Source organism: Agelaius phoeniceus, chromosome 5 (assembly GCF_051311805.1).
Source record: "Agelaius phoeniceus isolate bAgePho1 chromosome 5, bAgePho1.hap1, whole genome shotgun sequence".
NCBI classification, from domain to species: domain Eukaryota; kingdom Metazoa; phylum Chordata; class Aves; order Passeriformes; family Icteridae; genus Agelaius; species Agelaius phoeniceus.
The window spans coordinates 51,940,338-51,952,879 of record NC_135269.1 but is presented as its reverse complement, the minus strand read 5'-3'; the positions used below and the strand labels follow the sequence as shown (position 1 = coordinate 51,952,879).

The 12,542-nt window shown below is 38.0% G+C and overlaps 1 protein-coding gene across 1 annotated transcript in view; it reads left to right on the top strand.

Annotated features, from left to right (window-relative positions):
* WASL (WASP like actin nucleation promoting factor) overlaps nucleotides 1–12,542 on the top strand; it is a 53,441-nt gene that overhangs the window by 16,935 nt on the left and 23,964 nt on the right. The window contains exons 2-4 of the mRNA XM_054632012.2: nucleotides 8,859–8,993; nucleotides 10,251–10,337; nucleotides 10,853–10,949. Of these exons, the coding sequence (XP_054487987.1) occupies nucleotides 8,859–8,993; nucleotides 10,251–10,337; nucleotides 10,853–10,949 (319 nt within the window). The remainder of the gene's footprint in view (nucleotides 1–8,858; nucleotides 8,994–10,250; nucleotides 10,338–10,852; nucleotides 10,950–12,542) is intronic.

Sequence of the window (12,542 nt, the reverse complement as noted above, 5' to 3'; positions counted from 1 at the left end):
ATGGTTATATAAGGTTCATCCTAGTCTTGGGAGTCTTAATAAATTTAAAATGGATCAAAATTGAAAGGTAAACTTCAGCATTTCATCTGAAAATTCCCCAAGCTTTGGCAAGAACAGTCTTACATGCTATGAATCTGAGCATTTCTTGGGAGGCTGGAGAGGCAGTGGAACTGCAAGACAAAATGTCGTCTTTAGCGAGAATTTCTGTTCCATGGCAGTAGACAGTGACAAATTTATGGAAAGCCTGTATGCAGCATATTATCTATATCTGTCTGAACAACTTCAGCTCCAGAACACGGGTAACTGTTTTGCTGTGTGCGCTGTTGTGTGGCCAGCCAAGGTTTCAGCAGCATTAAGCAGCGAGGTGCAGCTCAGTGAGTGATGCTGTGCAGGTAAACAGGAAGTGACAGTGTTCAGTTTGCTCATCAGTGGAAACCCCAGGTTGTGTATGTCAGCTGGTAAATGATCTGCTAGATGAGATAGCTTGGAATATTATAATCTGCAGCATGCTTGTGGTTATGGTTATGTCACATCTCAGGAAGGCTGAAGTCTTCCATGTGCTGTCCTGAATGGAGGTTGTAGGATTTAAAAATATCTTCATGCTGTGTCTGGTAAAAGAATGTCTCTCTTAATCACGTGCTGTTTGATTAGGCTTTATATGCTGTGCTGTTTGCCCACACCTTAATTGTTGGTTTTCTGTGATCCACCATTGAGCAATGTTTTGAAAAGGAGTTGGCCAGCTCTAACTGAACTGTGGGGTTGTGGGAGGTACTGGAAAGGCAAATGAATTTTTATCTGAAGACACTCATTAAAATGTGAGCTGTCTGTAACTGGCTGACTGAGGATTAGGAGTGAAGGATCTCTTTACTGGACAACAGCACACTAAGTTCAGACAAGCACTTTTATGGCTTAAATTTGTCAAACAGCAGTCCCTTGTTTCATCCCATTTTGTTCTACCATCACTTAATGATCACTGGTACTTTCTTCACATCAATAAAATATCTTCAGTGAGGATATTGCAGCTGACTTGTCTGGTTATCAGGGCACAGGCAAGACAGGGTTCTGTTCTTAAGTGTTGAATTTTTGGTCTCTTAATTCCTTAAATGTTTCTACATAACACTATGTAATATGTGGAGTTGTCTTCTCATGTTTCAGAAGCGATAGGAAATACCTGAAGTGGCTGTGTTATTTCTGAAAAAATTTCTGACTTCCTTCTGCCTTCAAATAAGAAAAAGCAGCATCTCTTACACAGTAGCTTTATTTCTAACAGCCTAACTTTTTGGAAAAAAAATTACTATTTTCTTGATGTCTATATACACAGCATTTTTAAATCAGTGGGTAATCATGGGAAATTAACTTAATGAAAAGCAAGCTTTAAGCTTAAAATTGAACACTTGGTAATTGTAGCAAATAATTTCACAAGCAGTAGAACTGGTGAGGCCTCAGTGTTTTCAAGTGAGTAATTTCTCGATTTGCACAAAGTAAAGTTTTACTTATGTGGTTGGATATTTACAAAAGGCTTTCTTTTGTCAGTTCTGTCAAATAACGTGAAGTCTTGCTTTAGTGTTCCTGTCTTCGAAGGAGTCAGTTGGTCTTTGGAAAACAATATCCTGTAAAGGGCATAAAAATTAGAAGATTGTTTCTAGCTGCCTAACTTACTGAATTCTGTCAGCAAACTTCTGAAGTACTGTATGTCTTCTTTCTATGGGAAACTAGTTTAAAATCATGTTGGTAACATCTGAAGCTTGCTTTTTTGCAATACACAATTGTCTTTAAGGATGAGATTCTTAAGAATTTGCTAAATATATCTTCAGAAGTTGTAATAGCTTTAAAAATTGAAGTAATCACAGTTTGTCCAAATTAAAAATAGAGTAGTAGTCAAATCCCTAGTGGAGGAATGCTGTCACATTTGGACTCAGTTGTGAAAATTCTAGAGGCAACCTGGTGTGAAAACAAATTATACACCAGTTAGAGTTGCAAAATCTGACTGACAAAAACCTAATTTTGTAGTAAAAATATTGTGGAGTCTTAGAAGAATATTTTTAGCACGAATGTGTGTGTGCATGCTATCAAGACAGTATCATCACACTTCTTGTACAGGATGCAGTAACCATACACTGCCTGATACACTGTTTTTAGAGGGGAAAAGCCTAAAAAGACAGATGCATCTATTGTACATATTCCATTGTCTGGGGCCCTAATCCTTGCAGTCCTTCAGATAAAGGTATCAGCAGTAAGCAAGAGTAGTGTGCCTTCAGCATCACCAGTCCTTTCTCTCTCCAATTTCTTCCCATCTCAATCCTTTCCCATCTGTAACTGAAAAGCAATTACAAGTTGACACTTGTAAATACTTCCTGAGCTTTTTAAAATTTAGTGGTGATGTTAATTTGTGTTCATATTTCTCACTGTTAGGCCTGAATTGCACCTCTACCATCATACTAGACACCCATGCTTAAGAAGGTTGGCTTACCTACTCTTCAGGGCTTATAAATATTGCAAGATTCTGAACCTAATTAAACTCTTCTAAGTTTTGGGAAAATGCTAGGAAGTCTTTTTGTCTACTCTAGCAAATGCCCCTGCTCCTTGAAATGTTGCAATTGTTAGGGAAGCGTACTTGCACGTTTTTTATGTGGCTTAATTACTTTGGGGTCATTTCAATAGTGGCAGGCTTAGTCAATCTGTTTAAAACGCTGTTGGGAGAGGTTGCAGTGCATGCCTTCTGTAGGAGTGCATGGTGGAGAGAACGTTCCCCCTAGAAATGGGTTATCAGCCCTTCCTAGCAGGAAGGGAACATAACAGACTGTTCCTGCATGACAGGAGACTCCTCAATGCCAAGAAAAAAAAGCTACTTTTTTTTTTTTTTCTTGAAACAGGACCACTGTACAGAAGGAAAATTAAACTGCCAGAAAGAGCAAGTATAGCTTGCTTGTGTAGGGCACTGAAATCTTCCCTTGAGAAAGGGGTGGAAGTTCTGGTGCCTTGTCCCTTCAGCAGGTTTTAGGTTTCTGTATTGAGTGATGAGATAAAATGTATAGCTGTATTGAGCACTACAGAAATATTTTTGGAATCTCCATGTATTTATGACACTGAAGATAAGGCAATTGCAAAACAACAGGGAATTATTATCACTGTCTAATTACAATTGCATTTGCATTGAATTACATGAATTAATTTTAAGTACCAACATTTAAAAGTGTAATTGCTAAAACCTAAGCTTATTTTAGAAGAGCACCTAAGATTTCAATAGCTGTCTCTGCTTGATTAGTCAGTGCTATATTCTGGTTGTTTTTTTCCTTCAGAATATTTGTCATCTGGAGAAAAAAATGTCAGCCACTGAATTCTATCTAATTGCCTCATTTTCTGTGAATGAAGGTCAATTTTCTATAGAACGTGGTCTCACTTCTGCTTCTTGTTGTTCTCATTCACAAGTCTTAATGGTATTGTTTCTGTATGTCCTTTCCTGACTCAGCTAATGCCAGGCTATTAGAGATTGCTTTGGTACTGAAGCTTCCTGCTGTTCTTGTGGTCAAGATTAAAGTTAGGCCTTACTAAGCATTTCTGCAGTGAAATGGTACTTGATAGGCTGCCTGGGTTCCTGAGCCCTGCTCTCTGAGGAAAACTATTACAGCTGTTGTGGCATCAGAGAATAGCAAAAGCTCTACATCCTGGAGCAGGTACCCTAGGAGCAAACTGCAGGCTGTCTTCCTGGTCTTGTATCAAAGAAGAAATGCGTCACCCAGGAGCACCCAGCCAGCATCACCTGGTCAGGCTGCAACATGTTGGCTTTCCACCATAGCATGTCTTAAAAATACCTGCCATAGGTGTCTTCTCACCAGCTCTAGTATTGATTAGGACAACATTTCCAGATACCTGCTTTATGGAAAAGAGAAGAGAAATACTGATTTCTATTCTTACAGGGTTTGGATTGCACACAACTATTCACCATAGCTTGCTTTTTCCCACAGAAATGTAAAATTAGCTAATTGAGCTGAAAGTCCTCAGACTGACTTGGTGAAGAAGCTACAGCCATTGTATAGGTATTGGTTTTTTCAAGAGGTTACTCTGCTTGAAAGCATCTGCTACTACTTTCATTCTTGCATTACAGAACAAAGTATTTTCTTTTTTTTTTTTAATCTTTTTTTCCTGGTTTTATTTGTAAGACGTTTTCAGGGGCTGGGAAGGATAACTTGAGAAAAGCAAGCCTGTCGTGTGATCAGCTTGTGTGTATGTATAGTTCTGCCCCTTTATGGGGAAAAAAATCCATCACTCTTAAAATTAGGAAAAGGTTGAAAGTTAGTGCTAGTGTGTTTTCAGTAGTACTGTCAACATGTAACACATAACAATACTGAACCATTAGAGAAATGCATGAAACCTAGATGCGTTTGTACAAGCACCAAAATGGGAATTATTAAGTACAGTGGTGATTTTGTAGCCCTTAAACTTAACTGGACAGAACACTGAATAAATAAACTCTAGGCTTTTAATTACCCTTTTTGTGAGCAGGAGCTTGGCCTGGAATACTTACAGAGGTCACATCCAACCAAAGTCATTTTGTGAGCCTTTGATCTTTGCACCACAACCTGTTGTCAGCTGTATGTAAACACTGGGGAAAAACATTCAAATGGGTCTTGCTTTCTGTTCTACTGTATACTGAGGTGGCTGAATATCTTGAAGCTTTAATCTTGCTGCCACTCTTTGTTGTGACTTTTGGCCCACTGTGTTTTAATGTCTGTCAGCCATAAGCCATGCATTGTAATAATTCTTTTTTGTAATGAGCTGTGCCACCGTCTGGGTTGGCTTGCTTCACTGTTTTTTGAGAAACACTTGAGTTACAGCAAGTCATTAACATGACAGGCCACTGCAGCAAATGTTCACACCAGAAGCTGATCAAAGTACGCATCTCTGCTGCCCAGTCGGAACTGTCAGTGGCTGCTGTGATCACATTCTGCAGATGTGTGGTGACTGGCTGTGGCTATGTTTTGCAGGCAGAAGGTGTTTTCACGAGCCTTTTGTTGATACCACATATCCTGCAGTATGGGTCCGAGGGTAGGACCAGCTCTTCCAGTGAGGCAGCCAGTGTACAGCTGACAGCACAGACTTGCTGCTTCATAGCTCATCAGCTTGAAGGGTGTGACAGGTTCCTGGAATCAATGGTATGTCCTCCAGCTGGAGGTTGACTGTGGAAAAAATAGAGGGAGCTGAGCCAGGTTGGTTTTCACCTCCACAGCCCAGCAGTTTTTGGTGGACTACCTTATTTATTTCCCCTATGCAGCTTTTCTAGATACATAGCTGTATAAAAAGGACAAGAGCTTCACCAAAGCTCTTAAATAAAGCAGCAGTGACAACTTGAAAATCCTCCTCCTGAAAATACAGTAGTAACAAAGTAACCTACTACGTGTCAGAAAAAAATACAATCATTATGTTGAATCAGTGGTCTGACCTACTCTGAAGAAATACTTATGTATAAAAGAACCTGTACTTTTAAATGCAAGATTCTCTTCAAGAATGCTGTGAGAAACTGAAACAATTAACTGCATTAATGATCTTCAAAATAGACAGTAAATACTCAGTAAATGCAGTAGAATATTCAAATATGATATTTGTGTAAATGTTCTCGGATGCTGTAATTATGCAATTAAATTTGAACTTTTAAAATTGAATTTATGTGGCTAGGATTTATATTGAATAGCAGTAGATGAAGTTTTATTTTCTCAAGTTTTAAATTTTGCCATGAGTCTGTGAATTTCCAAATCGTGTGGATCATTACTTTAACCATCTTTGTTCCAGAAGCTGAATAGCAGAAGGCTTGGCACCACTGCTGTACATAATGAAAATGAACAGGGGATGAAGTAAAAGGAGTTGGATTTTATTGTCCTCCTCCCTCTGGCCCCCAAAGTATACTTTTTATTTTTTCCTTTATCACCCTTTTAATAAAAAGCCTGAGTGGTATGACAGCAGAATTTGTAGCTTTATATTCTAATATGCAAAAGCCTCATTGCAATTGCAACATTAGGAATTTGTACAAATCTAATGAGCAAGTTAAAATGCAATTGAGCTCTAAACTTGGTAGACCTCAAAACAAAACCTACTTTAGATCCAGTGAAATTGTTTTCTATCTTCTAAATCAAGCTCTACTCACAGGGTAACCAAGTATATATTAAATATATTATGATTATGCAGAATGAGGACACACTCTATGTAATATTCTTCTTTGTACTCATGAGGTAGGCGTTGGTTCATGCTTTTATAAGCACTTGTCAAGTTACAACAGTTACTGGTTTACCCAGATACTCCAGTTGGTGCTTTTGCTGTTAGATGTGATAATCAGCAATGTATAGGAGCCATGTCTTGACATAAGTCACTGTCTCCTGTGCCTTGAATTTAAGTTGTATAATTCCTACCAAGACCACCCATTTCTGTGAGAAGTCCTGTTGGGTAGAGGTTAGTGGAACTGGACTTCTCTTGGAGTAGTGAGAAGGTTTCTTGCAGGGGTGGAGAGATAGTTGCTGTGCTTAAATGTGAACTGTAGAATGCTCCATTTTGCTCCAGTGTGCTATCTTGTGTCTATAAGGTTATCAATTTAAGTAGACAGTATTGGAGAAATGAGTGGGAGAGGCTGTTAGAGAAGCAAAGATTTTGAACAAAATCTGCCTGGCTGTGTCCAAAATCAGGTCATTGCCTGTTTGCAACGTAGAGGAGAAAATGGCATGTCTTAGATGACATTAAGTTGCAGATATAACTGTTTTGTTGTGGTAGCATGGGTAGTTCTTTAGGTCCCTTTTTACTTATCTGACAAGTGCAGTTATGGTTAAATTACTCGTATTACTCTGCAGATTATAGGGAGAGAAGTTTTACTCCACACTTAGTTGTAGAGCATTTGAGGAAGTGACTACAAAGCACTCTTTTCATCAGACAAACCTGCTTTAACTTCTTCTGTAGGTTACCAGCAAGATTAGTAGTCAGTCTGACAACTTCTGACAAGGTGGCTGCAAAAAGAATCACAAATATATCTTGGTTTGTGAAAGTTAGCATCACAGTGCTTGGGCAAGGGTAATACAGCTTCCCAAAGGTGTAGCCGTCACTCTGACTATATTATGTTGACTCTATTTTAACAAAACTGAAGGGTTTTTGATGAAAAAAAAATCCAATGAAACTTAGGGTATTCTTTTGGAGTTTTAAGCCATATGAAAAGTATGACCATGGTGACAATGACATTTAGTAGATAATCTTATAATGCAAGAAGGCATGCCTGCATTCTAGATGTCTGCTGTTTTGGCAAGTAGTCAGTGTTGATGAAGGCAGAGTAATCCTTGTGGAGCAGGTGGGGAAAACCTAATGGAGAGCCCATTACTCAGATTAGGTATAAGTCATCCAGAAAGGTCTTGAAACTAAACAGATCTAAAATAACATCTGCTTAATATTTCATAGTGATAAAGGAAATGCAGTTTTTTGACTGATAGTGAAATAAGTAGAGACCAAAGCTGAAAACTATTATTGTGACCCTATGTTCAAAGGGCTAACAAACTGGATTCATACAGCACAAGTCTCATCTCTATGCAAAGAAGGACATAGTAGGACTAGTTAATATCCATGTAAAAGTGACAAGGGTAATGTGTAATATAATTTTTTTTTCTTGTGTTGCAACTAGTGTTGCTTGCTAAAGAGAGTGTAGAGGCCAAAGAAGTGTGGCAAATATCTATAAAAGGATGTGCAGCATAAAGGAACAACTGTGAAGCCATCAACACCATCTCTTAGTGGAAGAGCAAGGAGGGACGATAACTGAAACTAGCAGGTGGCAAAAGTCTAGATAAAAGGAGCTAATTATTCACACAACACGTAAGAAAACTGTGAAACACAATCCTATGCAGTGTTATCATGCTCAGAATTTCTTGTGGGTCTGAAGAGCGAATAGACAAATTCACAAAGGAACAATGCAGTATGTGCTGCTGGCCTGGGGAGCTTTGAGCTCCAGCCTGGCAGTTCCTGGGGACATGCTTCCATAGTTGTAATGGTATATTCTTGTATTCTTACCTTCTTTTGGCAGCTGGTGCTGCTGGAGCATAGATCCTAGGCTAGATAGCCTCTGGTTTGGCCTATTGCAGATCATTTAAGCTTTATGTCCCTATGACTTGGCTCTTAAATATTCTGAGGGCTTCCATTTTCCTTTCCTTATGGGACTCTTAAGGTAAAACACATATATATTAGAAAATTGCTCAAGAATGTTCTAGTGACTGAAGCAATCTGGTTTGGAATACTCTTCATCTCTTATTAGAATCTCTCAGTTTGAAAACCAGACAGTTCCTGGTTGCCAGCTGGGAATGAGCCTAGCTCATGTGAATTCTCAAACTGTGCCCAGGAATTTTTGGAGTTTGCTAGTTGGCATAGGTTAAAATTGTGCCAGAGACCACTTAAACAATTAAGCAATGTCTTCCAGTTGCATTCCAGTAGCCAGGAGTGTGTCCAGGAACTGTGCAATGTACAGTTTCATCTTGAGTATTGTGTATGTATTCAGTTTGAAGTATTAAACAGACATTTCCTTGCACAGTAGGGCTACTTTGTGTGACCACCATAGTTACTGATCTGCTTCCTAGAGGCAAAATTTCTTTGCTATTTTTCATGAAAAAGAATGCTAAGTTCATTTGGGTTCCTAAGGTGTCTAAATCTTGTATAGAAGTGAAAATCTAAAGTACAGGAGTGATTTGGGGTCATTTGAACCTTATGGTGTTAAGTACCTGGGAAGTCAGCAAAGTTGCTGCCTAGAGCAAGGAACAAATCTAAGAGATGCTTTGGGAAAGGATCAGTTATAGAATTTATGATTTTTTTTTTCATTAAAAGTAATAGCTGCCTTTTCTTTTTAGACAATGTCTTCAGCAGTCGTTCAGATATACGCAGCAGATCGCAATGCCGTGTGGTCAAAGAAGTGCTGTGGCGTAGCTTGCCTTGTAAAGGACAATCCACAGAGGTCGTATTTTATCAGAATATTTGACATTAAGGTAAGCATTCTTTTTCATTTTCAGAATCTTTAAATTTGATTGTATTCATTCTCCATTTTTGAATTCAATGAGTTAGGTTGTAGCTATGCACTCAGAAATTCTCAAGTGGTTGTGCTTTAAGCTGTGCAGTTGGAGTTGTTATCAATAGCTAATTATAACTTTTTCAGGTACTCTAAATTTAAACAATTTCATATATATCATCTTTAATGGATGAAATAAATATTAACTATTCTTACAGCTCTCAGAAGCTGTCCTCTACAGATCTGATTAGTGGAAATTAGTATAGTGTCACTGATATGGATAGCTGTCAAAAGTCTAGTGGGTGTCATTACTTTGGATGGTTTAAAGAAATAGATGCTTATGTATGGATGGAAACAATGTTTTTGGTCAGTGTGGTGCATGTGAAAACTGCAGGATAAACAAGTTGTGTGTTCTGACTTTCTGGGGGAGGGGTGGGTGGCTTTTTCTTTCATTCCCCCTCCACAAAAAATAGACTCATACTGAAGATCTTTGTCCTATTATAATATTCTGATCAAGAGAGTGGGAACTGAGAGACAAAGTGTCCAAGATGTGTTTTTGTAACAAAAATGGTACTGAGAAACCTAAGTCCTACTGACTGTGCTGAGACTTTGGAAAGCTTCCCATTATCTCTGCAGCCAGGAAACAGCTCCTTATCTGTCAGCATTCAGTGCTCGAAGTCTCTCAGATTTGTTAAGTATTGCCAGTTGGCACTTGCATTTGACTTTGATTTGGTCACTTGATTGTTAAGACTCTGCCAGAAACCTCTTCCTTGGGTGCAGAGCTATAATGTCATTTAAATACGTGGGACTTTTTAAAAAGGTGAGATTTTTGTTCTCTTTAGTTAACTATTTTCAAGTCAAGCCTGAGATAAGAAGAGGAGACTGGAAGTCTCCTTTATTGCAGTTGTTGTTTTGTCACTGTATTCTTGTAACTGGTCACTATTACTGCTTTCAGTATCACTGTTGCAGGATTATAGAACTTGAAAGAAGTTTTTGGAAGCACATGGAATTTCAACAGAACACAGTGACCCAATGGAATAGGCCTTCACAGCCCTTCCACAAGCTCTGGTGTACTTTGATTTTGAATGAGCTTATCCATTGGGTTAATATAATAGCAAGGCAGATGTTTAATGCTATGCTGTGTCCAGTTCTTAATAGGTTCTATTGTAAAAGAAATTAAACACTGCAATTTCATCTGAAGTTTTATAGTCTTTTTTATTTGTTTTCTTCTTTTCAGGATGGGAAATTATTGTGGGAGCAGGAGCTGTACAATAACTTTGTATATAATAGTCCTAGAGGATATTTTCATACCTTTGCTGGAGATGTGAGTCTCAATGTCTTTGAATACCTATTTTAAAATGCCTTCAGTTTGAACAGTATTTTCTTTTAGTATAACTGAAATTATTAATTAATTCTATGAATTCTTTGTAAAAGTTTATTTATTAAAGAAATTTTTGTGATATCTCAACTAGAAAATGTAATATATAGTACAGAAGCCTAAAATGTGGTTCTTTATTTTCAAATTTCTTTTATGAAATTGCATTTTGACTTGTAGATTATATTTATGACATATCATATATTCTTAAAGCACAAATTTTCCTTTCCCCTCCCCTCTTTGATTTGAAGCTACAAGATTTTGCTTATATCTATTAGCTGTGATCTTTAGAAACTTGATTAGTAGACAGATGTTCCTAAGATATAATGTTGCACTAAGACTTGGTTCCTAATTTGCGGTGATTTTTTTCCTTGTCAGACCTTTAGAAGGGTGTAAGACAATATTTAAGAAAGCCTTTAAAACATTTTCTTAGTCATGGGGGGGGAAATATTAATGTTTTTCAGACATGTCAAGTTGGTCTTAATTTTGCTAATGAAGAAGAAGCTAAACTATTCCGCAAAACAGTAACAGATTTACTTGGACGACGGCAGAGAAAATCTGGTAAATATTCAAATTAATCTTAAATTCAGGCTTGTTTATGTTATTCTGGGGGGGAGGGAGGAAGCTACTGCTATATTTGAAAGCCACTGGAGGCACTACTGCCATATTTATATTTTGAAGTAATTATGCTATTAAACTGTTCTTCTTTCTCTAGTGTGCAAAAGTTAGTACTTTTCTGAAACAACTCACCTTGGTGTTCTGTTCTATAAGTGTAAGCTGAGACCCTAAGGTTGTGATTTGAAAATACAGATTGGGGGAAACAAAAATTGTACGCTGACATCAGGAAAAGAAATCTTTCTCTAAGTTATTTTCATATTTGAATAAACCCTCTTTTAGCCCTTGGCTGTTTATAACTGATTTGTTAAATTCAGCCCAAGTGGGTTGTAACAAAAATTTTACCATCTGGTATGTTCAGTAGTTCATGAATTTTTGGCATTGATCCAGCAGTTAATAGAGAAATATCTTTTATTCAGAACTAGTGATCTTGGCTCAGGCCAAGAACAGAAGACATAATGTGCCTATACTATCCTTAGGAGCACAGGACAGCCAATGAAGCACAGCAGGCTTTTTGCCAGCTGCAGGATACCTTGGGAATGTGGTTAGTGCTTTAAAGGCAGCTCAGGCTCCCTACAGATCTTGTCTTGGTCATTTTCCAGGGAGCCCATAACCAGCTTTCCTGTCTTGACAGCCATATGTCCGTGAAGCATAAAGTGACACAAAATACAGGCTTGGAACAAGTAGATGTGCTCAGGGCTGCTGTAAGATGTAGGGTGGACTTGTGTGCGAGCTACAGGATGCGTTTTTGTAATCCATTCTGGAGTCACACTAGCAATGCAGTGGAGGCTTCTGTGGAAGGAGGAGGCCTTCATCCTGGAGAGCTGCCCTTGCAAGTGCTCTTGCAAATGTGCACAATCTATATGTATTCACATGGATTTCACCAAGGCATGGTGACTCAGGAGAAGACCACTTGTTCCAGGAGCTTAAATGACTTCTTTAAGATTCCCTCAGCTCAGAATAAGTTCATAAGGTTTCATGAGAAGAAGGGGGATCATTAAGAACTGGCAATTATAAAGTTCCTCATACTCACATTGCAAAAGTAATTTTGCATCTACTGTTCCTGAAATTTTACTCTGTTACATCTGAAATGCAATGCTACAATGCACAGACATGACATGGGAAGAAGTATATTTGCATTAGTGGCTGTAGCAAACTTTGTTTGAAAATAGTGGTTCAGTCAAACCTTCTGTTCACAGAGTTTTTCTTCCACATAGTGATTTTTTTCCACAGGACCAGATTAAGTTTTTCTTGTTTAGTCTCTGAACTAATACCTTTGTTTGTATGCTAAAGCTCATGTTACTTTGTATATTGTTTTAACAAACAACTCCACCTCCCCAAACACTTGCAACTTCAAGACAGCTTTTATTTAAAAAAGAAAATGAAATGAAAACCAAAAAATAACCTTCAAAACAAAACACTTCAGATTTTTCCTTGTTAAGAGCTGCAAACCAAGAATTTAAAATAGTTACAAGATTCCTTAGTCAAGCCACCAGATGGAGTTCTGTATTTGTCCTTGTGACTATTTAATTGTGCTTT